Source organism: Rhineura floridana, chromosome 14 (assembly GCF_030035675.1).
Source record: "Rhineura floridana isolate rRhiFlo1 chromosome 14, rRhiFlo1.hap2, whole genome shotgun sequence".
Classification (NCBI taxonomy): Eukaryota; Metazoa; Chordata; class Lepidosauria; order Squamata; family Rhineuridae; genus Rhineura; species Rhineura floridana.
The window spans coordinates 2,023,937-2,051,193 of NC_084493.1; the positions used below are offsets into that span (position 1 = coordinate 2,023,937).

Below are 27,257 nucleotides of genomic sequence, written 5' to 3' on the forward strand. Positions count from 1 at the left end.
TCCTGGAACCTGTGCTGAGTACCCACTTGAGGGGCCGTCCAGGTTGGGACGTGCTGAAGAATCCTTGGAGCTGACAGAGGAGCTGGAGCCACTCCTCAGCCTCAAGATTGCTGGGAGCAGAAGTCCTGCACTCCGGCAAAAAAAGCAAGGGCATAGCATGTGTCCACAGGCCCAGCGTCATTGTGCAGTAAGTAAGGGACCTCCTTCACTACCAGCAGCTGGGATTAGCACGGGGCCTGGAAGGCCACAGTGTATAAGGTCTCCCTCTTGAGCCTTTCAAATATTAATGCACTGCAAGAACTCTTCATGGCAGAACTTCACAGAAGCCTTCCAGCCCTGCCTGTTGGCACCTCCCCCAGGATTCTTGGCCCGTTGTGAGGCAGGGACTAGGCTGTGCATCTGATTCATTTTGACGCATCGCAGAAGTATGCCAGGAAAAACCTCTGATTGTGCAACCTGAATAATTTGTGCATATGAAGCAAATGCCTGTGCATTTGTTTATTCTGCATATTCTACTAAATATTAGGAATGGCAAGAAGCTGTACACAGCACATTCAAGCTTTAGTTCCTGCCCAGGCTCCTTCCAATTTCTGGGGACAGCTTTCTGAGTTACAAGGCACAGCCCCAAGAGTTCAGCAGACATTGCCGACACTTTATCCAGTTTATCTCCACGGAGCTGTAAGGCCCAGAACCTGACAAATGCAAACTGAGATTCTCTAGACGTGGATTTTGTCACTCAACACTGAATCTGATGGTTGTCCACGACTAGCACAGTTCTTCATGCTTTAGCAGCCTTCCCCAATCATGCTGGCTGGGGCTGATCATGGGAGTTGTAGTCCAAACTATCTGGAGGGCACCAGGCTGGAGAAGGCTGTTCCATGCACAGGATGAAATACACAGTAAAAGGAAAGGCGGGCGATTCACAGTATCAAAGATAAACAGTTCTTTCAAGGGCTTCTCTAGACCTGTTTATTCAGCATTCATCTTGATTTACTAGTACAAAGCTTATGCAGAAGTTAGACTATGGCTGTGAGCACTCTAGTCGCCTGCAGCAAAGCTTTTCCATTGGCCACATCTAGAGGCGCAATGGGTTGATCTGCTGATCAGTTGCGAAAACTGTTTGAAGCTGAATTTTAAAAAAATAGCACTGGAGCTTATCCCAGCAGGTTTTACAGGGGAAAGGGGTGGAGTTTGACTAGCAACATGTGCCCCTGTTTTCAGAAAAGAGGGGTGGAGATGTGCTGGAACCGGCAGAACAGGGAGTGTGTCTATACCCTAAGTCTGGTCTTTATTGAGCATTTATTCTGTTTTGTCTGTGGGGATATTATACACCAATGAGGGTTCATCCTGATTTGCTTATGTGGTGTTTATACATCTTCCTGTTAATTACTTTCTCATGCCAAAGTTTTCAGTGCATTTTGCTGCCCCTTTCCTTATCAATAAAAAAAAGTGGGCAGAGTGCTTTAATTGACTTTGACTGTGCAAACCTAAGTTTCTGGTGTGTTCTTGACACCCTTGTCGCAAAACAGTGACAGTCTGGAGGCACCCTGAGATCCCACAATTAGAACCAACTGTCTCCAGACAGATCCCACAATCCTTTGCTAGGATTTTGTTTAATTTTAAGGCCACCAACTTTCCTGCAAGCCCCAAAGAGAAGGTTTCCATGGATTCTCTTATTGGACTGAGAGGTAGGAACAACCATTGTTATTTTGAGAATTGTCACCTGGGTGCCCTCTTTGGAATTTCTGATATTGATTCTGATATAGATGCCCTACCTGATAATATAGGAACATTTGGTAGATGGCACATTAGTAGAATGCATTGTTTGCCTCTGGGGCAGACTATTGGGTGAGTTCAGGGGGCATGTCAATTATTTTTGACCCTTTCCTGTTTTGCAAAAGGACCTGCCGGTTCCACATCTGAGGCTCTTTCAACCTCTCCTTCTAATTCTCAGGGCTTTCATTTCTGGGATCCTGGCTTGCTTTTTGCTTGGACAAAAGAGAGAGAGAAAAAGGACCCTTGCACGCTTTGTCTCCGAATGAACACCTCAGACCTCAGGAATGTTAATTAAGGGATGTTGGAGGCCTTGCCGCACTTGTTCTCTCCAGCTGATGCTTTCAAACCATTTCCTTCTTGCCAGCAAGGAAACACTGGTGCAGATTATATTGTTGTACACAACATTCTTCAGCCTCCTGGATGGCCAGAGGAAGGTGGACACAATGGAGAGGACTGTGCATGCTCCCCTTTTTTTAAAAAGGGTTTCCTTTTTGAATGTCCAGACAATGTGTTGCTTTTCTCCAAAGCACCATCCTCCCCATTCTGCCAGGGCTCGGGACCACTGCGTCACTCCCACCCACCCCCTGCAAAGAAGGCCCAGATCATTTGCTGCTGTTTTGGGGTCTCCCACATCTGTCACCTGAGGTGTCCTCCTCCCTCCACCAGCCCTTCTCACTCCCTGCTGCCTCCTTCCCAACTGGCTTTGTCTTGCCTCCAAATTCCCCCACAGGTCTTTCCTTGACCCCTCTTGACCCCACTGGCCTTACATGGCCCGAGACCAACGTCAGGCTTGAGCCTTTCCAAAGCTGCTGCAGAAGGGCCCAGGGTCAGTCCCCAACATTATCTCTAGGTAAGCTGGAAGAGACTCCCTGTCTGAAAGCTCGGAGAGCTGCTGCCAGTCAGGGTACGCAATACTGACCGAGATGGGCCAAGGGTCTGTCTCTGTCCAAGGCAGCCTCCTTTATTCCTTTTCCCTTATTCATCCTGGCAAGGGCTGCACCTGTTGGGAATTGCCACATCGGACCCGATTCCCTCTCACTGAACGGTGGACCCAGGAGAGATGCTGTTCAAGAACGTGCTGCAAGCCACTCTTTTATCCCATGCCCTATCAAAAGTCAAACATCACAGGTGGATCCCAACAGTGCAGGGTTGGGCTGTTCACCTTTTGAAGCCCCTGGCAGCGCACAGACTCAGCGCCATCCTGTCTCCCCGGCCCAAGTGCTCCATTCGGGTGGGAAAGGGCTGTAGCTCAGTGGGAGAACTCTTGCTTTGCGTGAAAAAGATACCAGGTTCAACCCCTGGCTCCTTGACAGGTCCCAGCTGGGGGAGTCATCATTAGAAGAAGACTAGGAGAAGACCCAGCCCTGGGTTGGGATCCATCTAGGGGTGTAGAGCCAGGGTTCTGCGACGCGGCCAAGGAAGGGCCATCTGCACCCAGGGCGAGTTCCGCCTCTGACATTAAGAGCCCAAGGGTGCTGCATGGAGATCCGGCGCATCCAGAGGAGGGCCTGACTGCAGGCTGGACTCCTTAAGAGTAGAGGCCCTTCCTAGGGAGTAAAGGCCTGGCTGAAGGTGATTAAAAGGAGTCAGCTGAGGTTTCAGGTGTGGTTCCAGCAGCTGCAGCTCAAATGTCCCAGGGCTAGGCTTGGAGAGCTGCTGGAACCATATTTATGCACTGGGTCCAGACCTGCTTGGATCTTAACCTTAGGCTGTTCTTACCTGGCTTCTTGTCTGCCCCATTGTTGCTGTGGACTGTGTTTGGACACTGGCTCTGAACTGGCCCTGGATGCTGCCATGGTGTTGCCCTCCTCTGTGTTATTGCTGAAAAGTGTCCTGCCTCCTGAGGGGCCTGGTGAAAACAGGACATTCCTCCAGGGTGGGGCTGGGAGGAGACCCTTGCCTGAAATCCTGGAGAGCTGCTACCAGTCAGTGTCAACAATACTGGGCTAGATGGACCAATGGCCTGACTCAGTATTTCTTTGCATGTCTACGGGAAGGGTAATGCCAGCAATAAAACTGCAGTCTGGAGGGGTCCTCAAGGCTTTGGCTTGACAATACTGCTATCCTGGGTGGAAACTACACCTGATGAACTTCATCCTGGAGGGCAACATTTAAAACATGCAAAACATCTGTCCATTTTAAACAGGCGGCCAGCCTGGTCATCAGCCATCGTTGCTGTGTGTGTGTCATACACAAACACAAGATAGTTAACACCCATGGTCTACACTGGGATGGACAAGGAAACACTCTCTACAAAAATCTTCCAGGCACCAAGAGCCAGGCTGCCGCTGCTGCCTCACTGGAGAAAGTGCCTGCACTCTCCAGACAAGCACTTTAAGGATCTATATGGCTTAAATTATTCATTGCGCCAGACAAAGTGCTTTCCAGCATGGGCAACATCCGGGCCTCCCTCACAAGGCTAGAAAACACAAGGCGATACAATCCTCAAGGCAAGGAAAGGAGGGAGCGCGAGCACGCCAAGACACAAACGTGGCTCCTAGGAAACAAGGGAGCATCTGAGGCAGAGAGGTCCACCAGGGTCTGGAACAGGGAGGGCTTGAATTTGGAGGGCATCTCCTGCAGCATGCAGAACTGGGTCCAAGTCATTTTCCATTCGAGAGGAAGGTCAGCCTTGTCTGCGAGTGACATTTGGAATATCGATGGCCCTCTGAGCCAATGAGAGGCTGGACAATAACCATCCCTTGCAAAAAATCTCTTTTGTTGTAGTGTCCTGCAGAGAGGCAGAGATCCACAAGAGGGACTGAGTCAGGCCTCCCTTACCTTTTCAGCAGGCACTGTTGTTAGGGCTGGGCAAATCCATCCGTTTCAGTTTTCCTCTCTTCTCGTTTTTACCATCTTCAGTTCTCCACATTTTCATATCCATTTGCAATTATGAAAAAAAAGTCCTCATGAACATTCACCCACATTTTAGTGTGAATTTCTCATTTTTGTAAGCAATTCTGGCTAATATATACACTTTTGCAAAATAATTTTCCTTAATATAATGCATGTATGCTGCTTTTAAAACACAGAGAATGTTTTTTGCAACCTCAGCTGGGGAAAACCTTTATGTTCAGTCTCACACCATTCGCTCGCCTTTTCTATTTCTTACACTGATGAAATCCCACGCGAGAAGAAAGGCAGATGTGGAGCTGGGGATGTTGTAAAGAGTTGCCAACTTATCTCCAGTATTTTCTGGCCCATTAAGGAAGAGACCTTCCAAACACCAAAAATTAATTGGGGCCAATCAACACTTCGTGTTTCCAGTTAAAGCAGGCCTCAAGGGCGGACAAGAAAGTTGGCATGTGACCCTCTAGCTTAGAACTGCTACAAGAAAGATGCTGGCTTGGCTTCCTAACGGAGTAAAATTTTCAGGCCTGGGCATACATTTGGAATTCTAAGAAACTGTCATGGGGACCACAACAAAAACATTTCACAGAAGAAAAACTGATGATACAATTCCTCCCCAAACAACAGGCAACACACCCACATGCACAAGCACCTACCCCCCCTCCCCCAAAATAAAGCAACCCCCACAACCAAACCGTGACAACAGTTTAAAACCTTCAGTATTTTTAATACAAATTTGGGAGGGGCCGGGGGAACTTGGTGTGAGGTTTGAGGGCACTCTGGTGCTATGTTGGGAACCCCAGTGTCACCTTTGTCCGTGGGCAAAGAGTTTCATCAATTTAGCTCAGCAATAACAGCAAGAAGACTGAAGAAGATTATGGGAGCATTTACAAGGATCTTCCAAAAGAGGCAAGACTACGGCTCATTAGGGATCCGCCCAAACTTTGACAGCCGAGCTTGGCTCAGAGTGTATGAAGAACAATTCCAACCAATCTTCAGATGCAACAGCCTTCAGCGTTTCCCAAGTCTGACATTATTGTGTGCACACATTTGGTCATGTCCAACTTGGAGACCTCAACTTCACTTTTTACTTTTATTTTTAAAAATGAATTAGTTATATACTACATTTCAGAGGGAAAAGAAATTCCCCAGGCAGCGTACAATAAGAATAAAAAGAACAATAAAATCCACATTAAAACCATATGCTACAAAATATTTCCTTCCAAAACAGCAGTAAAATATATGCCAGCCTAAAAAGACGTAATCTTTAACAGGCCTTGTGGAATAAAAACAAGAATCATAATGTCTTCACCCATGTCCTAAGACTGGCAAAGAAAAGATTTCACAGAGGTAGAATCATAAAACCATAGGATCATAGAGTTGGAAGGGGCCTGTAAGGCCATCAAGTCCAACCCCCGCTCAATGCAGGAATCCAAATTAAAGCATAAGGTGCTAAGCAGAGCTTGGAAAAGTTACTTTTTTGAACTGTAACTCCCATCAGCCCAATCCAGTGGCCATGCTGGATGGGGCTGATGGGAGTTGTAGTTTTAAAAAGTAACTTTTCCAAGCTCTGGTGCTAAGCAACCTGCACGCCTCCCAAAAGTTCAGATTAAAACCCAGAGTAGATTCACTGCCCCACTGACCTTGAAGCCACTAGCCTCCACTGGTCCTAGGGAGGTGGATGCCAGAACTGTGCGGCCACCACTGGCAAAGACCTTTCCTTGGCACCCACCAACGTCTCCTCCACCAATGACAGAACAAATAGCAGATGCTTGCAAGGCTGATCTGAATGCCCAGGCGGGTTCACATGGGTGCAGGCAGCCTTTCAGATAGCCTGGTCCCACATCAGTTATAGGAGTCTCAAGCTCTGGGTTCTTAAAGCCTCTCCTATTTACCACCATCACAATGACAAAGAAATGGAACCTAAAACAACCTCAGGACTGGCGCCAAGTGTCAGCATGGCCAGCCATCTTCTAAGGACCCATAACCCAGTGGGGAGGGGGCGCTGACAAAATCTTCTCCTTTTCCCCATTACATCCTGATTGTTGACCCATCTTTGGCTCTGGCCCAGACAATGGAAGTGAGGAGGAGGAGGAGGACCAGCGGATGCCGCTGCCTGCCTGCTCCTTGGCTGTCTACCAGCAAGCACGGGGGTTCCAGCGATGGGGAAGAAGAGGAGCAAATGGAGACAATGGTGGTGAGGAGGTAGACCCAGTGATGGGGAGGGATGTCCTGGGGCATGTCTTGCTCAAGAGCCCTTCAAACCCTGGACAGCTCCACAGAGACCCAGTGAATGGTGATTGGGCCCCACACTGCACTGTCGAATGCCGTGTTGCAGGGAAATGGCACATTAGCTGAATCAGATTTATCAGTAGGGAGGTAAAGCCAAAGCTTGCAAGCTCTTAAGGAACCCATGGAGCTGGCTCTGCCTCCCAGCAGGCAGAAATCGCTCTCAATTTTACTCCATTATTATCCCAGGTGAGAGACAGCTTTTCAGCAACTACTTCAGTCTTATAATTGCATGCCACTGCCACCCACTCTCCTTTCAGGCAGGTTGGAAAGCAATTCCAGCAGAAAGAGCTACCATCCCTGGAACCATTAGCAACATTAGAGCCACATGCATCTCTCGAGTGCTTGGATACACTAACTTGCACAAAGCACAACTTAGGAAGCCTTCTTTCTGACTTCAAAAGCTGTGCAGCTTACAGGCCGGGGATGAATGGAACATTTAGCTCGCCTTCACAACTTAATAAATCCATAGGCAACTTTCAGATCCATCTTGGACCTGAATTGACAGCAGTTTGGAAAGGGCTGACGTTGTATGCTCACCCCATATGCAGCTTTGGACAAGTGAGTTACTGGGGTTTTGTATTGTTTCAAAATCTTGTTAGGCCAGAGGTAGCAGTGAGACAAAAGAACAGGCCTGGGGAGTCCACATCTCAGAACACTCTTCAAAACTGCTGCCCCCTCTTATCCAGCAGTCCCCAGCGTACTGCACTCCAGATGTTTTGGAATACAACTCCCATCAGCCCCCAGCCAGCACTGGGAGGCTACTGAGCTAACACACAGTCATATTCCTATGCACAGTGCAAGATAATGGCACAGCAATACCTTGGAAACGAAAGTGTGCATCGCACCTGAAACTCTATACTTTGATCTGCAGAACTGCCGCTGCTACAGGTGATACCTCTTCAATCCCACAAACACATCAGAAAGAATGATCAGTAATGACTTGACACTGCTTAACCTTTGCATCACCTTTGTGTAAGCAAATCAGGATGAATGCTGAATAAACGGGTTGCCTGGAGGAGCCCTGAGTCTTGCTGTGGAACCAAGGAATCTGCACAGGCGATATTCAGACAGTGTGCTCAAACGCATTGCTGTCTGTAGGAAGGGAACCAGCGTTTTGGGGAGAGGGACAAAATGCACACTAGGACAGCAAACTCACATGAGGCAACTTGGGACTTCAGTAAGAAAGAATGCTGACCCAGGAAGGAGGGCTTGGTTCCCATCCCAGGGAGACATGAATATGGCCCATTTCCATTTTGGGCGGAAAGGAGATTAGAGGCCTGGGCAACCTCTCCACAGAGCTACACCCATCCACAAGGACATATAAAAGGGAGGGTGAAGATAAGACCTTCATCATCTCTGGGACATGCCCCCCACCCCATCCTGTCCCTCCAAGCCCATGCACAGAACAATCACAGCCTGACGTTGCAGGAAACAGGAAGAGGAAGAGATGGCTGCTATGGACAACCAGAGCAACTGGGTCATGGACTGCTGGCCCGGTTCAGGGGTTGTCAGACCCAACCGTGCCCCAGGATGCCCTTGTGTTGTGCCCTCCTCCCTTTGCCTTGACCACCCACATGTCTCCCATGTGGGTTGTGATTGATTGCAAACAGCTGCTGGCTGTTTTTCCAGCAGACCTTGTGATCCATCTCCCCACAACTTGCACCCCCATTCCAGGAACCTGAATCCCCCCAACAGCAACCACAAGAGGGCCTGGAGGTGCCAAACCTCCCCTTCCACCTGAGCAGGGTGCAGCTCCAGACCTTCACTCCTAGAAGGCACTCATAATCCCTTAAGGACATCCTTGAGCCTCTATATCCTAGCTCAGTCACCGAGATCATTCTGAGGAGTGCTGTTAGTTGCCCCTCATACAGGGAACTGACTGGCCGCAAACAGAAGTCGGGCATTTAGTGCTGCTGGTCCCATGCAGTGGAACACTCTTCCAGCAGAGATTCAGCAGGCATCCTCACTTTTGACTTTCAGGCATCTCTTGAAGTCTTTTTTCATGCTGGTAGGCCTAATGCTTCCTGAGGAGCAAGTAATTTTAATGATTGTTTTGTGTTGGTTTTAAACATTTTTATGTTGTTGCATGTCATCCTGATTTTATAAATACAAAAAAACTGAAATAAATAGGCTAGTGCCGTGTTCTTGAGAAATGGCTCTGACACCTGATGATGTGGCCTCATCCTGTGCATCTTGATAACTTTAAGCATGTGTGTCCTGGCTGGATCTTATATACCACTGGGGATGAGCAATCACTGGCACCTAAGGACATAGCAAGCTGCCTTATACTGAGTCAGACCATTGGACCTTTAGCTCTGGCATGTCTCTACACTGACTAGCAGTGGCTCTCCAAGGTTACACGCGGGAGTCTCTCCCAGCCCTACCTGAAGATGCTGCAGATTGAACCTGAACCTGGGTCCTTCTGCATTAAAAGCAAGTGCTCCACCACTGTGCTACCAGCCTTCCCCAAGTTATGAGGTGCTCAGCCTCCTGTTTTCCATTGTGGCTGTGTGAGTAAAAAGGGAGGAGGTGGAGGGCAGTCACCTGGGATCCTCCCTATGAACTTCAATGAGAGTATTTTAGCTTATGCCCTTTCTTTGTTGTAGAGCTATGTCATAACTCTGTGGTCCGGCTCACCCTCTTCAGGGGACAAGGTTGTGGATTCATAGGAGATACGAGGCTGGGAAGGAGGATGGCCAGCAGAAGTCCTCCCTGCCTTTGAGGCTCCAGCATCTGTGTGGCACGGGAAAGTCAAGTTGTCCTCCTCTCGTTACCAGGGCCCAAGCACAGAAGGTCCAGGGGAACCACCGCTCTCCTGCACTTTAGCGTCAATAGGTGGCAGGAGGCCTCTTTAGCTGAAGAGACAGAAGTAGCCTCAGCTTTGTTGAAGGCTCCGTATAGGGTTGCCTGTTGCTGAAGCAACATTTGAGCCTTGCTCTTATTGAGTCTCCAACTTGAGTTGCTTGCGGAGCTGTCCAAGGTTCTACCTGCATCCTAAGCACCTGCCTTGCTTCACTTTGCCTTGCTTGGCTTGGCTTCATCAGAAGCTGGACTTTGCCTTGCTTGACCCTGCTCACCCACTCACTGAAATCTGGACCCTATCACCTGACTCTGCTTTGCTGGACCCTCAGCACTTGCTGTCACCCTCCTGCTTGAGCAAAGATCTTCACACTGCTGTGGCCATTATTCAGAATAGAACAGGGTAAGGTTTGGTCAGGGGGCATCATCACTGTTAGCCATGTTGGCTGGGCAAAGCTGTAGTCCAACATCACTACATTGGCTGCCTCGTTCTAGAACCAGAAAAGGCCTGCATATTGTACCACAGATTGACAGGAATGCCCAAAAAGGCATCTTCCTAAGGGCAAAGATGTTGTTATAAAGGGAGAAATGTAGATTGGGTTCCCAAAGTTCCTTTGACCGCTTCAGTTGGGCAAGTCACCAAACACAGCTGTCTTCTGGATACTCTGAATTTTGTCATCCTTACTTCACTGCGGCTGGGCTGAAGAGAGACCAAAAGCCCAGTTTGAAAAAACCAACCAACACAAAGGACTTGGCTGGCAATTCTCACCAGCCAATGTTGACATTCTCGGGGTGGGAAAAGGACAATTCACCATTCCCATTGAGCTCCATGAAGTGTAAGATCAAGGGGCAGACGTGCAAGCCAGTCAAGTCTCATATGGGGAGGGGGGGGAGAGAAAGCAGATTCTTCCAATTCAGCTTATGGAGAGGGGGAGAAACAGCGGCTCCCATTAGGTACGAAACAGTCGCCTGCCAACAATCTGGGGCCTGTCAGGCCAAAAACAGGCCCTCTTCCCATGGAGGCTTTTCATTTGGCTAGAATCAGAGCCAGTCTGCGTTCTTCTACCCTTGCCAGGCAGAGCAGGTTGTTGCCTGCTTTCACTTGGCCTGAGAGTTGCATTTGTACCACTTGTAAAAAGCTCCCTCTAGTCTGCTTTTGTCCCATGCTTATGCCGTAAGCTGATCAGGGAGGGGAGGAAATCAAATAAAAAGTGCGTCTGTTTTTTTAAAAAAAAAAAACTTGGCTTGATGTGATGAGCAGACCAGACCGTTCCAGAAGGATTATCTCATTGCCATCTGGGAGGGGTGAGAGTCGCTGAAGGCAACAGAGGAGAACTTGATGGCTTATCTGCATACAGTGAACTCAGATTGTGGCAGCCACTAAAAAGGGCCAAGCAGGGGGGTGGGGTGGGCAGGAGACAGAGGATGCAGCTCAGGGCTACAGAAGTATTAGACTTGCCCTTCCCCCCAAATAACCTCCCACTATAGTTTACCATCTGACACTTGTCCGTTGCAAAAGAGGTAACACCTATTTGGGCTAGCCGAGACAGGCATGGCCGTTCTTGGTTTCTCAATATATTGTCCGTCAACATAGCTAAATGTCTGAACGGGATTCATTGAGAAACATTATGGCATGAGCTGATGACTGTGGATGGAGTTGAAATTCGATTGAGTTCACATTTCAAGGCAAACCAACCAAATGTACACTTCTTGAAGCCATATGACAACCACAACACAATCATCCTTCGAGATTTACACTTCTCCAGTTTTTGCAGTGCAGTTTTACAGCCAAGTAATGTGCCTAAAAATGCATTTACTGGATGGAAGTGTATAAAAAATGCAAATATAGATGAAAATACATTTCAATAAATACATCACACTGAGGAGTTTCTGTGCAGCAGATATTAGCAGTGGCGTACAGCACAACCCCCTCCCTTATTGAGCACAGTTCAGTTCTCCAGACCACCCAGCAAGCCCAGAGCTAGCCAAAGTGGTGCTCTCCAGATGTTGTTGCTATTTTGGAGTGGGATCAATCACATACCAGCAAATTCAGGTTGCACAATTAAAGGTGATTTGGAGCTCTTGTGCAATAAAACTTGCTCAACAAACAGGTCATCTGGAAGCCCCAGCCAGCATGGTCAATGATCAGGGATGGTGGAAGTTGCACTCTGACAACATCTGAAGAGCACAGGCTGCCTGCCTCTGCAACAACCTGCCTGGTTTGGGGCAGCACGGCTCAACTTGTGCCAGGGCTCACCAGAGTCTTGTGCATTTGTTTTCAGTGTTGGCATTTAATTCTGAAGGATGAGAATGGACCAAAGCAGCCCTTGCAGAGATCCAGAGGGTCTTTCCCAACACCACTGAGTAAGCAGAGATTCATCCCATAGCAGGGATCAAGGAGGAGCGTTTTGAGATCAAAGGTGTCGTTTCCAGACAGAGGGGAGCTGCAATATACCTGCTTTTAGCAATTAAGCATCCTCTGACAGGCTCCAATGCCCCAGAAGAAGGGGGAGGAAGCCCTCACCAATCCTGATGTGACAGACAAGCAGATGCTCTGCCAGCAGGAAGCCGACGTGACTCTACCCACGCCAAGCCGACTCTGCAGACTGTGCAACAATGCCCACTGCCACCATCTGACGCTACGACCTTGAACAACAGATGGAAGTTCTATAGGCAAAGGCAACCAACTCTTTTAGCAGACCTGATGCAGTTGCCCTCTTTATTTGCTGTAGAAGTCCCCCAGGCACAGCCCTGAGCTCCCCGCAACCCCGCACCATGCACACCACCCAAGGAAAAAGGAGACCTGCCTTGCATTGAGAATGCTGGTGCCTGTGATGTCCTCTGAAAGATGAACCCGGAAGAATGGATCACGCAAACTGCAGGATAACCTGATTCCAGTTCTAGGGCAGAGCAAGTATGAGAGACGGACCAGGGTCCAGAAAGCTAGCACTTAAGTCAGCCCTCGCCAATCTGGTGCCCTCCAGGCATTCTGGACTCCAGCTCCCATCAGCCGTGCGATGTTGGAGCTGGTCAGAGCATGGCTGTTCTGCCTGAGTCTAAGAGAGTTGTAGTCTAAAACATTTGGAGGGCACCAGGTTGGCAAAGGCCGATCTAAGCACTAGGGGCTTTTTAGATTAGGGGGAAAAGAAAGACAATTACAGTGATCTATAAAATCATGAACAGTGTGGAGACAGATTTTTTTTCCTCCTCATCAGACAGGAATTCAGGGTCACCTCAAGACTGATGGGCAATATATTCAGAATAAGGCAAAGAAAGTATGTCTTCACACAACATGTATTTAACCTACAGAATTCAATGCCACAAGATGTGAAGATATCGTTGCTGTTGTTGTATCCTGCTTCTTCTCCAAGAAGGTCAACATGGCATATGTTGTTATCCTTACTCCCATTATTATTATTATTATTATTATTATTATTATTATTATTATTATTATTATTATTATTATTATTATTATTATTATTATTATTATTATTATTATTATTATTATTATTATTATTATTACTATTATTACTATTACTATTATTATATATCATTATCATTATTATAGTTAGTCACATTTCTCGCATAAGTGACCCAAAGCAACTTATATTAAAATCAGTTAAAAACCACCACAATAAATCAATAAAAACCTAAAAAACACATCAGCACAAATAAAGGACAGGTCTACCGGCCCTGTGCCACTAAAAGAAGCCACCAATAGCTGAGATCCCGCACGTTAAGGGCCAAAAGCCTGGGTCAAGAGTCTGGCGCGTAAAAATATATAAGGGTGGCAGGTGTGCTGCTCTGAGAAGAGCAGGGGGCCATCACAGAAGAGGCCCATTCTCATGTCCCCATCGTCTGAACATCCTGTGGAGGGGGCACACAAAGAATGGTCCCAGATGATGATCACAGGGTCCAGGTTGGTTTATATGGGAGAGGCAGTCCTTGTCGTACTGGGTTCCTGAGCTGCAGAAGGCTTCCTAGGGCAAAGTCAGCACTTTGAACTGAGCCCAGAAACTAACTGCTAGCCAGGGCAGTCATGCCAGAATTGGTGTTATATGGTCAGACAACAATCTGGTCACCAAATTCTCCAGTGTCTGAACTGTCTTCAAAGGCAGCCCCACTTATAATGCATTCCAGTAGTCTAACCTAGAGGTTACCAGAGCAGAGAGAAGGTAGATCGTCCCTAATTTCCTCAAACTTAATGAACATGGGGAGGCTGCAGTGCAGGGGAAACGTTTACTGGAAAGAAACACACACCCCACCGTCGGCCACCTGACCATGACAAGGCAAGCTCGAAACCCTGCACCCACTGAATTTCTTTTTTTTAAAAAAAATCTAAAATGCCCTGAGACTGATGCAGAAAAAAACTGAACCCACGTTTGCACAGGGAGAAAAAACTCTTGAGAAATCAGAGGGCAGATTTCAGCACAGCACTTCTGTGCATGTAAGAGAGAGAGCTTGCCCAGGGACTTTTCATCTATCCCTAAAGCCCAGCATTATGTAGAAAGACTTTATGTCGAAAGTCCCAGCCAACTCAACTCCCACTGCAAAGGGGCGAACGACCAACAGGAAACGCCCCTTTTCCTTCTCGCCTCCTTCGCATTGTTCCCTCCGGCGTCTGCTTCAAGACCATGTTTGTCTCTGGCTCCTTCCCACCCCTCCTTCTTCTGTAGGAATGCCTGCATGAGAAGGATGCCTCATGACTTCACCCAGGTCCACAAAGCATTGCTTCCTCTCTAAATTGGCTTAGAATGGAGCCTGAACATCTTTAAATGAGCTACATTTGCATGTTTGCAAATGCACTTGGATGTAGCTGAATAGGCTTCGCTTACGATGCAAGATATTCTAATCCTGAACACAATATGAAGCTTGGGGTGGGGTGGGGGAGGAGAGAGCCTTGATTGGGAGCTTATAAAGGGGGAGAACCATTGCACAGTTGGCCAGAGATGTTTGGGGGTCAAGCTGCTTGGATTGTTTTCTGAAAACATCAAGATGCAAATGCCAGTTTTGGTGAGAGTGGTTCCATCACTCTGCTGCAGCCTCTTGTCACCAAGGGAATGGATTCCCCACTTCCTGTGCCAAGCTGGCTATGAGACAGGAGCATGGCGTGAGTTCCATTTCCAATCCACAGGCAGATGTAGCCTGCTCCGATGCATGCCTTGCCTCTCACCAGGAGCTCAGAAACATTCTGCCAAGCATTCTCCTGCTTTGTCCTACACACCCACGCAGCCCACAGCCGGTCATTTGGGAATGAGCAAAGCCAAACAGACCGGCCTGAGGATATCAATGTTTCCAACCAACAAGAAGAGCCGTCCCCTTAGCTACCTTCACACACAGCTGATGGTGAGCAGCTGGGAGTGTACGGTGGGGTGGGGAGGCTGCCTTTGAACTCTGCATGTCCACATGCTGCCATGGCTGGCTGTAGCTCTTGAACAGAGGCTGTGAATGCACCAGTCGCCAGAACAAAGCGTTTCCATTAGCCACACCTGGAGGGGGAACGGGTTGATCTGCCAATCCGGGTTGATCTGCCAATCCGTTGCAAAATCTCTTTGAAGCTGAATTTTCTTTTAAAAAAACACTCAAGCTGCTCCCACCAGGTTTTACAATAAAAACGATTAGCATCGTGTGCCCCCGTTTTCAGAAGAGAGAGGTGGAGGTGCAGAAGAAGATGGAGTGTGTCTCTACCCAAAGAAGGGTGGATGTTGGGGAAGGGCTATAGCACAGCAACAGAGCACCTGCTTTGCATGCAGGAGGTCCCAGGTTCAATCCAGGTAGGGTTGGAGCAACCTCTGCCTGAAACCCTGGAGAGCAGCTGCCAGTGTGTGCAGAGGCAATACCGAGCTAGATGGGCCCACTGGATTGACCTGGGATAAAGCAGGTGCCCAGAAGGTGGAGGGCAGAACAACACATGACACCTATTACTCCACTGTAAGGACAAAACCATCTAAATGCCAGCAAATCCAGAAAATTGGTAAGCTCTGCTCTCAGTGGGTGGGACAGTGTCCTCCAGATGTTTTGGGCTACCATTTCCCACCAGCCCCAGCCAGGATGGCTGTATGATGCTGGGGCTGATGGGAGTTGTAGCCCCAAACATCTGGAGGTTGCCAGCTTGGGGAAGGGATTAACAAGGATCTCATTCTCAACACCGCAGCAAAAAAAGGGGGGAGGGGTTGTGGCTGTGACTATCGCAGAGGGACCCGTGCCCTTCTGAATCTGCCACAACATGACCACTCAGAGGGTTCTTGTGGGGATAAACTGGGGTGTGGGAGTGGGAAAGAACCAAGAATGCTGCCTTCAGCAGGATAGGAAAGGCAGGATACACATGCAATCAATCAATAAACAAAAAAACCCAGGGAAATATTTAAATGCAAGCAGAGAAATATATAAACATGTACTCTGCTTCGAGTCCCAAAACGGAAGAAAGCTGGGTTGTGAATGTGAAAAAACAAATGCATAAAATGCCAACCGTCATTATTTCCAGAAAGAATGGTGAATGGCCGAGGACCAAATATCTCCCCCTCTCACAAGCCCTATCAAGGCTGTTTCTTCCCATTTGCATGACACAGTCGTCTCCCCCCACCTTCCACCCTCAGAGGCAACTGACCTGCTAACCCTGCTGGTAGGTTTGTGACAGAGTTAATTAGGGTCCTCTGCAACCCAGTTCCTATAGCAACAGGCCACGTACGCACGCAAATGCATATCTACTAGTCATTGACTTAATTTTGCCATTAGCGGCAATGATGGGTGCATCTGCAACAGATGCACAGACGAGATCCAGAATGTGGCCTTCTGCATCCCCCCCCAGTCCTCTGCTAATGACCCACTGCTATTGAGGGGGAGCCATAGCTCAAGGGCAGGGCATTGCATTGCAAGCAGGAAGCCCTCAATTCTGCCCTTGGCTTCTCCAGGTAAAAGGTTATCCCTGCTTGAGATCTTAGGGAGCAACGGCATATCCCAGCCTTCCAGGTGTTTTGGACTACAACTTCCATCTGTCCCAGCTGGCTGATGGGAGTTGTAGTCCAAAACATCTGGAAGGCACCAAGTTGGGGGAAGGCTGGAATATACAGTCCCAAACTAGAGAGACCAATGGTCTGGTCCAACAGAAGGCAGCTTTGTAGGCTCATCCATCCCATTACGCTGGCTTCACAGACCCCTCCACCGGCATCACAGACAGGTGGGCTGATACAGAACCATCTAACCCCTCTCTGCAGAGATTTGTTCTGTAAAGTCAATCTATTAGACAGAATTGCAAAGTGCATCTTTTCCTACTGAATGGAACACAGCTTGTGAATTACTGGTATATACAAACAGCTCTGCAATTTAAGTCAGGCCCTCCTTTCCCCAAATTTAACATCCTGCTTGCTCATGTTTGTGTATTTGTGATAAGCCTCAACAGGAGGAGGCTATTATTTAGCTCAAGAGTCAACACTGGAGCACTGATATAAGATTCTCCTAGAGGCCCAGCTGAGGGCTGGTGGCGGGCCCCAATGAATGAAGAACAAGTTCTGCCTTGATACATTTACCAGCTGAGCACCAGGCTGTGAGCAGGAAGAAAAATAGCCTTTTCCTTTGAGAAAGTTCCCCCTCCCCCTTCTTGCTTTCTTTTTTTAAAAAAATAAGTGGCTTGGCAAAGCGTGCTAATGATCTGCTCCTTCAAAGAGCCTTCAAATCTGCCCAGTGTGGTGGACAAACTTGCTGCTGGGGCAATGGAGAAGACAGCAAGGAATTAACGCTAACCCCACTGCTTGAGAACTTCCTTTTAAATGAGTGGGTCAGAATGGGGAAAGTACAAAAAAACAAAAATGGGGGAAATAGGATCCCCACCCTGCACAAGCCAGATCTCTTCTGCAGCTTGTATGTGCATGCATAGACAAGGTCATCATCACACAACTCCTACAACATTGCACGGGGCAACACAAGCAATCATTCAGGGCTGGAAACAGAGCTGGAAGTAGGATTGCTGTTCATGGTCTGTCCACAAATTATTTCTTATTTAGTGATTACATGTATACCATACTTTTAGGACAGCCATCTCCAGCCTGGTGCCCTCCAGATATGTTGGACTACAACTCCCAGCCATGCTGTCTGGGGCTGATGGGACTGTTGTTCAACACATCTGGAGGATACTAGGCTGAGAAGGTTGATCTTAGTGGTTCTTCAGACCAGGATATCGTCAGTTTCACAGGAGAACATATTCATTTTAAAAAATGGCCTGTGAACGGTGCTTCAAAAATGAAACATGTAAACACAATAAAGTCACATTACTACATTCCACTTAAAGGAGGAGTAAATTAAGTGGTGGTGGTGAAGGAACAGAGTTACACTTGATGGAGCCAATCACCGGAGATCTCTCTGAAAACACCTGGACAGCCAAAGTGGCCCAGCCGCTTTTCGTGAGCAGCCAGACAGAAAACTACAGATGCACAAAAACTGAAAACAATTAAGAGGTTTAGAAGATGCAGTAGAAAAGATGTGTCCACACCTTCATTACACACGACAACACGAGGAATTTTTGCAATTGCCCAGATGGAATGTGCCCTTATCTTGCATTAGATACAGGCAGGAGTTAGAAACTGACGTCTGGTAGTCTGAATCCAATTTCTGTTCTCATCACTCAAGGATTAACGTACTAGAATAGCTGTTTGTGCCCAGTGAGTGTTGCCTTCCCCCGTCTTCGCCATTGCTGTACAAAGCAGTTTATAATCAAATCTGGGCAGTCAAAGGGATAGAAAGACACTGCATCATTTTCTGTTAAAACTTCTGCTCAGGAAGCTGTAGGGGGGTGCAAATGCCTGCTGAATTGGGGCCCCTCCAGACATCTTTTTTTATTGGGCGTTGATGATGATCTGTGCTCCCGACGTTATCGGGGTGGTTATCCGTGATCCCAGTTTCAATACTGCTTGTGCCTGCAAATGTTTTGGGGTGGACATACTGCTTTGTTTCCAATCAGTGCACATCCCGGAACTTTCTGCTGAAATCCTGTAACTTTTCAAGGCACAAATGTTCCAGGGGATACTTTTTGATATGGCTTTTGTTGCATTATAGCTCAGAGTGCTCCTCTGGTTGGCAACAACGTGCAACATTGCGGAAGCATCACAGGACAACCAATAAAGCGGAATGATGTGGGGATGGTTCATTATAAATCCACCTCAAACGAACTGTTATTGCATCAATGACATGTTGCAGAATATGCTCGCAAAAAAGGAGGGAAAAACCACCAGTCTGGAGGGCCCCTTGGAGTGCAAGGCTCACCCAATGCAACATAGTTTTAAAGTGCAGGATGACCCAGAGATCTTTGTCCAGATCTTGTCTACCCACCTCCTTCATGCCCCACAGCTGTGCAGAAAAAAGGCCTGATCAGATTAAATAGGAGGGAGACACTGCACCTATTATCTGACAAGTTACAATGGATCAGTCAGGACTGATGAAAGAGGGGCAACGAGAGGAGGACAGTGCCAGGTCCCCTAAGCTCAGAGCTGTCCTCCCAGACAACTGGGATATGCACTGATATATGATGAGCCAAATAAAGAGAGGACACATTTCACAGAGGGGTGCTATGTGAAAATATGTGCATGCCCCCATATCAGCAACCAGGACTGCCTGCATCACCTCCTCCTGCATGTTTTACATCCCTCGTGTTAGATCTGCCGCTCTTCCTAAGAACCGTCAACCTGCCCTGGTCTGGTTGTCCAGTCTACAAGGTACAGGTGACATGCACCACATAACAATCCCCACACACTTCTCCTGGCAAGCACGAGTGAGGAATATCAAAGTCAGGTAAGGAAGGTGTGACGCAAACATGAGAACATAGCTAGGAACACTCTGGAGAACAGACTAGTCCAATCTTCATTGACCTGGTGCCGTCCAGATGTTTTGGACTCCAACTCCCATCAGTGCTGATGTGAGTTGAAATCTAAAATATCTGGAGGGCATTGGGTTGCTGAAGGCTGGACTAGTCAGTGGCAGCTGGGGGCCCCATTGCCAGTGGGGCAGTAGAATCTGCTCCAGGGTTTAGTTGGAGCTTTCAAGGAGCTGTGCAAAGTGCTCACCTTGGACAGCTCCTTTGACATTTAGACTGAAACCTGGAGTGGATCCACTGACCCACTGACATTAGAACCACCAGCCCCCACAGCTTAACTGAACTCCCATCCTGCACTATCCTCAGCTTTCTCATATCACTCTCATGCTGCTTCATTGTCAGTCCCTTCCAGTCCCCTGCCACCTTTATGGACCTCAACAAATATTTGACAGGCTAACCTGAAGCCTATGCCTATGGATCTCCTCTGTCTAGCTTTGTTACAAAACACATATTCAATAATCCATGCTGCTACTAATAACAAAAAACCAACAACAACTCTGGCTTGTTGTCTCATTGCCGATTCCTTGGACAACCCATTAAAAGTTCAGACTAAAACACGGAATGGATTCCCCTGCCCCGCTGACATGGAGCTACCAGCCACCACTGGGAGTAGTCATTAGAAACCACAGCTAGGAAAGTTACATTGTGAATCCAAAGCTTAGCAAAGAAACTTTTTGAAGCTGACGCAGATGTGGAATTTATCAAAGAATAAGTTGACATTCATATGCTGAAGGTGAGTACAGGACCTTCACATTTTCAGCATGGGCTGAACATTCTATCTGTAAGGTAGCCCACAGCACCTCATCAGGAAGGCAGCAATGTCATTAAGTACAGCCAGCGGGAATGAGATAAATAAGTTGGGAGGTGTAGTGATGCCTGGGCTCTACAACTGGTGGAGTGCATCAAGTGTTTTTAGAGCCAACATAGAGAATGGTTCATAGGCCTTCAATGGCTAACTCTCTCTCCCTCCTTCTGAAGGAGAGATCCAAGCCTTATGTAAGAAAGCAAAAGACCAAACCTCACTTCTGTTACAGCCTTGTGCAGGGATGTTGTTAAGGAAGGGCCTGGGGTGGGGGCAGGGTGTGATTTCAGGGGAAAGTGGGCACAAAAATGCCCATGTTAGTGAAAATAACTTACAAAAAATGTGTCTATTGGGAGAAAAACACACAAAAACAGAGACTTTTAAAGTCTGCAAACTGATGCAGAAATGGTGTGGAATGAACTTAAGACTGGAAAAATGAGAAAGAGAGGAACCGAAATAGACAGCTTCACCCATCCGTACTGCGTGCCATCTTCATTTGCCCAGAGGCACTCTATACATTTATGCCCTCAGATCTAGCAGTGCCCCTGGTCTTGTGCATCTGGGTTTTTTGCCTGAATAGGAAGGAACCAAAAGTAACCTATGACTTCCCCGCAAGATATTCCACCCCATTGTTCTTTCATTGCCAGCTTTGGGTCATGGTTCCCCAGTTGTCACCAATGCCCACCAGACCAGCTCTCAACCAAAGCCTTTACTAGAGAGCAAACATCTTACTTTGGACACACCTAGCTTGCATAAGGGAAAGAGGGAACAGGAAAGCTAGCATTCCACAGGCTGCTGCACTTGGGCTTTTTGATGATGCAGTTTAACTGGGTCAGTGAGCAGTTAAACATTGATGGGTTTGTGCCAATAAAGAGGCACATTTTAAATGCTGCTTCTCAGAATTCTTTTTCCGTTCACGTTACTCATGCTATTCACCCAGGATCAAATCAGGCAAAGCACCATTCATAACCTTCTGCATTCATATTTCCTACAAATCCCCATTCTTACTTTGCTCTGGCCGACACTGTGATGGAACGGCCTGCCCCGAAGCTCATAAGCCATCACATAGGGCCAGCCCAAGCCATTTTGCAGACTCGGGCCTAGCAGGATATTCAATAAGAACATCAGAAGAGCCTGGCTGCTGGATCAGGCCAAAGGAGGCCCATCCATTCCAGCATCCTGTTCTCACAATGGCCAACCAGATGTCCATAATGAGAACCTGCAAGCAGAAGCTGAAAAGGCAACAGCAATTCTCCCCGTTTATGCTTCCCAGCAACTGGTATCCACAGGCTTCCCACAGTGGAGGACAGCATAGCCTAGTAGCCATTGATAGCCTTGTTCTCCATGAATTTACTTAATCCAACTCAAGGCAAAAACAAACATTAAAACAAAAGTAAAAACAAGAACAAAAACAACTTTAAATGCACACCTATAATATTTATAAGAGAGCAAATTTTAAAGTCATCATAGTTGACGCCCAGCAGTAACTCTTCGGGGCAAAGAATCCAATATCAGCCAAGTTATTTTCCCATCTGAGACAAACAGTCTCACTCCCGCAAGCATTTCCCTCCCTGAGGGCAGAAATACAACAACCACCTAAATCAGAAAGAAGCTGCTATACTTTCGGGACCCCCAAACTCTGCTGCCTGAGGCTGCCATCTCACTCTGCCTCACTGCACAGCCGAGAAGTGCCCCTTGGTTCTGTTTGGGACCAGCTCTCCCTTCTACATGTTTATGCTGCTACAGCACTGAGGCGACAGTGAAGGAAATGCACTCTGCACATCCTTAGGGGCATGGAAACAAAGCCCTGTGAGGAGAGACTGAAAGAACGGGGCATGTTTAGCCTTGAGAAGAGACAACTGAGGGGAGATATGAGAGCACTCTTCAAGTCCTTGAAAGGTTGCCACACAGAGGAGGGCCGGGATCTCTTCTTGATCATCCCAGAGTGCAGGACACACAGCAATGGGCTCAAGTTGCACGGAGCCAGATTTTAATCCATTCTGGATTTTAATCCAAATTTTCAAGCAGCTGTCCAAGGTGCTTTCACCTTTCAATACTTTGGTTAGCTCCTTGGAAGTTTGGACTAAAACCTAGAGTGGATTCACTGCTCCATTTACATCGGAGCCACCAGTCTCCACTACCTATTAGAGAGGAGGAAGGGGCCTATGCAAAATGATGAAGAACCCCCTCCTTCCCACACACACACAGAATCCAACACAAGACCTGCTTAGTTTCTTTTGGGTTATCTGGTTTCTCCATACACTACTCACCATTTTCAAGGTTTTGTCCTCGATCATAAGGTCTAGAAACTTGGGTTCTAAGATTCTAAGGTTAGGTGACCTTCTCTGCCTGACACTAAGCTCCATGCCCATTTCTTTGCAGAAGTTCAGGATGAACACCACAGTGCAATGATTCTTTGCCTTAGCCCAGTAAGAATGCAATCCTATGCAGTAGTGAGGCTTGCTTCCAAGTAAACATGCATGGGATCTGGCTAGTTGTAACTGTCAAAATCAACACAGGAAGGTTTAAATTAATAATTTGCATTAACCTAAGGAACTTACCATACTTCAAAGCACCGAAGATAAACCTGCCTGGATTAAAGTAACTGCTTTAATCTCATTTCAGAAAAGAATCATTTCTTACATTTTAATGTTTTATTTAGGTGGTACCAAGATTGTGGAAAATGCAAGGATCATTTTGAGGCCTGAAGAACAAGAGAACACATCCTCAGAAGATCCTACCAGAGAGGAAGGAGTTAAGGCTTGCAAAGTATATTTGAAAAGAAATACATGGTGTCAGCTCTTAAAATAAAGAAATAAAAAGTAAATATAAGCCAAACAGTTAAATTGCTTCTGGTGGTCATATCGGTGTTGCAAATGGGAGCTACACTTCAAAGGAAACAAGACCCTCCTTTGCACAGAAGTTTAATTTGCACCCCATTTTCCTTCAATACGGGATCATGAAACTTTGAACACAGCTCACCAGGCTGTTCTCCTGCATAAGACCTGACAAATGAATGGTCCAAGAGCAGCATAAAATGTTTGCAATGGGAGGTTTGCCTGCACATACCTGGTCCTTCCAGGTGTTTTGGACTGCAACTCCCATCATCCTCAGGGCATCATATGGCAATGCTGACTGGAGGTGATGAAAGTTGTGGTTCAAAACATCTGGAGGCCACCAGGCTGAGGAAGGCAGGCCTGGTGCACACAAGCTTCGCAACTTCAATACTGACACACTCCGAGAACTGATAAAAGGAGATGGGTGTGTACTTGGGCAGAATATACAACACAGAGACTCCCCCTGTTATCCCTAGAGAAAAGACACTGCAGGTCTTGGATGGGTCGAGGCTCTGTGAGAACATCAGAAGGGCCTGGCTGGTGGGTCCAGCCAAAGGGGGTCCATCTAGTCCAGCATCCCGTTCTCACAGTGACCAGCCAGATGCCCATTATGGGGAAGACTCGTGTGCAACAGGAATTCTCCCCTTCTGTGGTTTCCAGCAACTGGTACAATTTCAGGGGGTCTACTCTGAGTAGGACCAATGGTGGCTGTGGGTGGTCAGGTTGCACGGCACAAGTGGAATAATGGATAATGGTTCCTCATACTCTACAACACCTGGCCCCTTGCACTGTGTGTGTATGTCTAACAGTAATGAAAAATACTGTGTAGTTGGCAACATCCAGTGGCATACAACACTTTTAGAATCAAGGATGTTGTGTGGCTAGAAATGCAGAAAAGTACACCAGGTTCTACAGAATCCTCTGTGCATGTGCAAAGCACTTTTGTGTCCACATGGTAGGATCACAGCTGATTCTAGCTTTCAGCAGCTGCGCTTTGCCCCTCATAGGGTGCTGCGTAGGAGGACCTTCAACTTGTGGGTGCAAGGTGAGGCAGCACTGAGCAAAACTGAAGAAAAGGCTGCAGTTCTTCAGTATCACCAGAATAAATTTACTAGATGTCCACAGAGCTACACCAGAGTGCAGGACATGGAATAACGGGCTCAAGTTGCAGGAAGACAGATTTTGACTGGACATCAGGAAAAACTTCCTAACCGTTACAGCCATACGACAATGGAACCAATAACCTAGGGAGGTGGTGGGCTCTCTGACACTGGAGGCATTCAAGAGGCAGCTGGACAGCCATCTGTCGGGAATGCTTTGATTTGGATTCCTGCATGGAGCAGGGGGTTGGACTTGATGGCCTTATAGGCCCCTTCCAACTCTACGATTCTATGATTCTATGAGGCTAGAGGGTTACAGACACTGTAAGGGCTGTCACATTTGGGCCAGCTTTATCTGATTCGCCAGCTAAATTACAGCTGAGTTGACCTCTTTACTATCAAGTTGGGGGGGGGGGGGAAAGCTGGAAACACCAGCAAGCAACAAGGCACTCATCTAAGGACGGACAAAACTTTTCAGCTGGAAGAAAAGCAGGACAGAGAATTATTAGCGTGACAGGGCCTGAGGAGGGATGGAGGAGAGGCCACACACTGGCCAGGAGAGCGGGTTTCAGCTGTCCACGTTGTCCCTGATTTTGCTCTTAAAGACAAATATCCCTGACAGAGGAGGAAACGTCAAGTTGCCCCCTTCACCCATGACTGTGCAAACTCTTTCCAGAAAGCAGCCGTCTCCGTTCTAAAGGCTTTTCCTTGCTTTCTCATTCCACGCACGTGCGCAACCTCTTCCAACTTAAGGGACCCACGCAAGGAACTCTCGCGTTCTGGGGCTGGACCATCCGTCGTCAAGGCGTTTTAGAATGCAGCTTGCTTACAGGCAATCATTGCGTTCGTTATCGTCACAAGAAGAACCCTGTGCGCCATTCATGACGCTATTTCAGTTTTGACAAACTGAGACCAGGACGTGGTCCCAAAAAACCCGAACAAATCACAGCTCGGGCAGGCTGGATTTTGAACCCACATCGGAATCTAGCCCTTGAGGCAAATGAGCTGACTCCAGCATGAGGTTAACCGGGCCTTCCGCTTGTGTCAGGAGGGCAGGGCAGCTCTCCTTTGAATTGTGGGGGCTGGCAGGCTGGGTGCTCCACGTGCCAACAGAGAGCCCATTCCAGGGCAGACCATTCTCTCTTCTGTCTTCCACTGCCCCCCTATCAGATTTCCTTCCAACCTCCCCCCCCCCGCCAACAGTCACCTGTAGGGATCTCCTAAGCATTGTATCCAGAAGCATAGCTGTTTATGGAAAGCCTCACTGCAATGGGGGGGCGTGGTGCCCCCTCCGCAAGCAGCAGACCTTGGACAGGAGAGAGCCGTCGCCTTCCTCGCTCTGCTAACTGCGAGGCAAAAGGGGACGTCGCAGAGTCAAGCCATTCTGCGGCACCGGCCGTGGAAAGCACAATGAAGCCCGCAGCAAGGAAGGCTTTCGAACTACCACCATCACAACCACAGCCGCTGGCGCCCCCGCGAGCCGGCATGCTTCGGAAAGGGTTAAAAATGCAGCCTATCTCCTGCACAGTCTCCACGTGTCCAAAGGCAGGGAAGCGGCTGGGCGACTGCAGCCAAGATCCACCCCACCCGACGCCACCCGCCTTGGCTCAGTGGGCTGCTTTTGCTTCTCTCTCCCCCACCCGGCAAATTTCTAATGTTGTGTCGTCGTCCCCCCCACACGCACACACACGGGAAAGAGCTCTAGAAGCTCAGGAGGCACCGATGGGAGGAAAAGGAGGGGGTGGCAGAGAGAGCCCCCCTTTCCACCCAGAGCGCTGAGCCTGCTTAGCCGGATGCGCGCAGCGAGGATCAGCCGCGAGGAAACCCTGCCCGCCTCGTCTTGCCCGGCCGGCCGGCCGCAGCTGCGAGGAGGGCGGCGGGCGCGGGGCGAGCGAGAGGAGCCCCCCCCCATGGATGACAGCCACGCAGGAGACGCAGGTCCTTACCTTAGAGATAGTCATGCAGAAAGTTGTCGCGGGGGGTGGGGGAGCCCTCCAGAAGACCAGCCCCAAGGCAGGAGGGCGCTTCCCCCCAATGACAAGCTAGAGCGAGCGAGCGCACACGCGGAGGGGGCGCCTCCAAGAAGCGGCTTCTGGATTTTCCCCTGCAGAGGAATCAGCGTCAGTGGTGGCTGGAAGAGCGAAGGACCACCCCCTCCCTCCCTCCCTCCCTCCGCACAATCGGATCAAGCTGCCCTTCGCTTATTCCGGGGTGCGCGTCTGTGTGGGCGCTGAGAACGGATCGAGCCTCCTCTGCAGGACAAGAGCGAGAAGAGGGGAAAGCCAAACAACGTAGACGCAGGAGGAGAGCGAGAGCGAGCGAGCCGCACAAGGAACCTCACGGGGGAGGGGGCGCTTTGCCACTCGACCTAGGAGCAGGGTTGGGCATCCACGTGTCCCACATGCCCTTGCTGAACCCAAGCCCTGGGCAGGAGAAGGAGATGATGCTCTCCAAAGTGTCGCCACAAAGGCTGCCCTTGGCGGATGCCCGGGGGAAAAGGAAGGAATGTCCCGCTCCCCCACACGCACACGCACGCGCACTGACAGGGCTAGCCACCCTTGGGGGTCTGCCTCCAGGGCCAAGGGTCGCGCATTCCCCCTCCTCCCCAAAGCTGGCAGCGGCAAGACTTTCGGCAGAGTCCGACGCTTTGGGCTGCTGCCGCCCATTAAGGGTATGTCAAGCGTCAGGTTGCATCCAGACAACCCATTTATCAGGCATTCAACATGGTTCGTTTGCACAAAGTTTTCAGGGAGATTTAGACAAATATCCATTGTTTATTCTGATTTGTAGGCCGGTCTGTTATAGAGGGCGCATCAAATGATTGTTATCCCACAGTTTCCAGTGCTCTTCCCTCATCTCTTCCCTTGCTGCAAAAAGTCCCAGAAAAATGGGGTGCAGGTTTGTGCCAAATCCATTTTGACTGTACAATATGAATTTGC

The 27,257-nt window shown here is 48.4% G+C and overlaps 1 protein-coding gene across 2 annotated transcripts in view; it reads right to left on the reverse strand.

Annotated features, from left to right (window-relative positions):
• Positions 1–26,465, reverse strand: part of CORO2B (coronin 2B) — a 72,416-nt gene extending 45,951 nt beyond the window's left edge. For both annotated transcript variants that reach the window (XM_061594848.1, XM_061594847.1), the window contains exon 1: positions 26,265–26,465. In XM_061594848.1, the coding sequence (XP_061450832.1) occupies positions 26,265–26,279 (15 nt within the window). In that variant the 5' untranslated portion in view covers positions 26,280–26,465. The remainder of the gene's footprint in view (positions 1–26,264) is intronic.
• Positions 26,466–27,257: the final 792 nt, after the last annotated feature.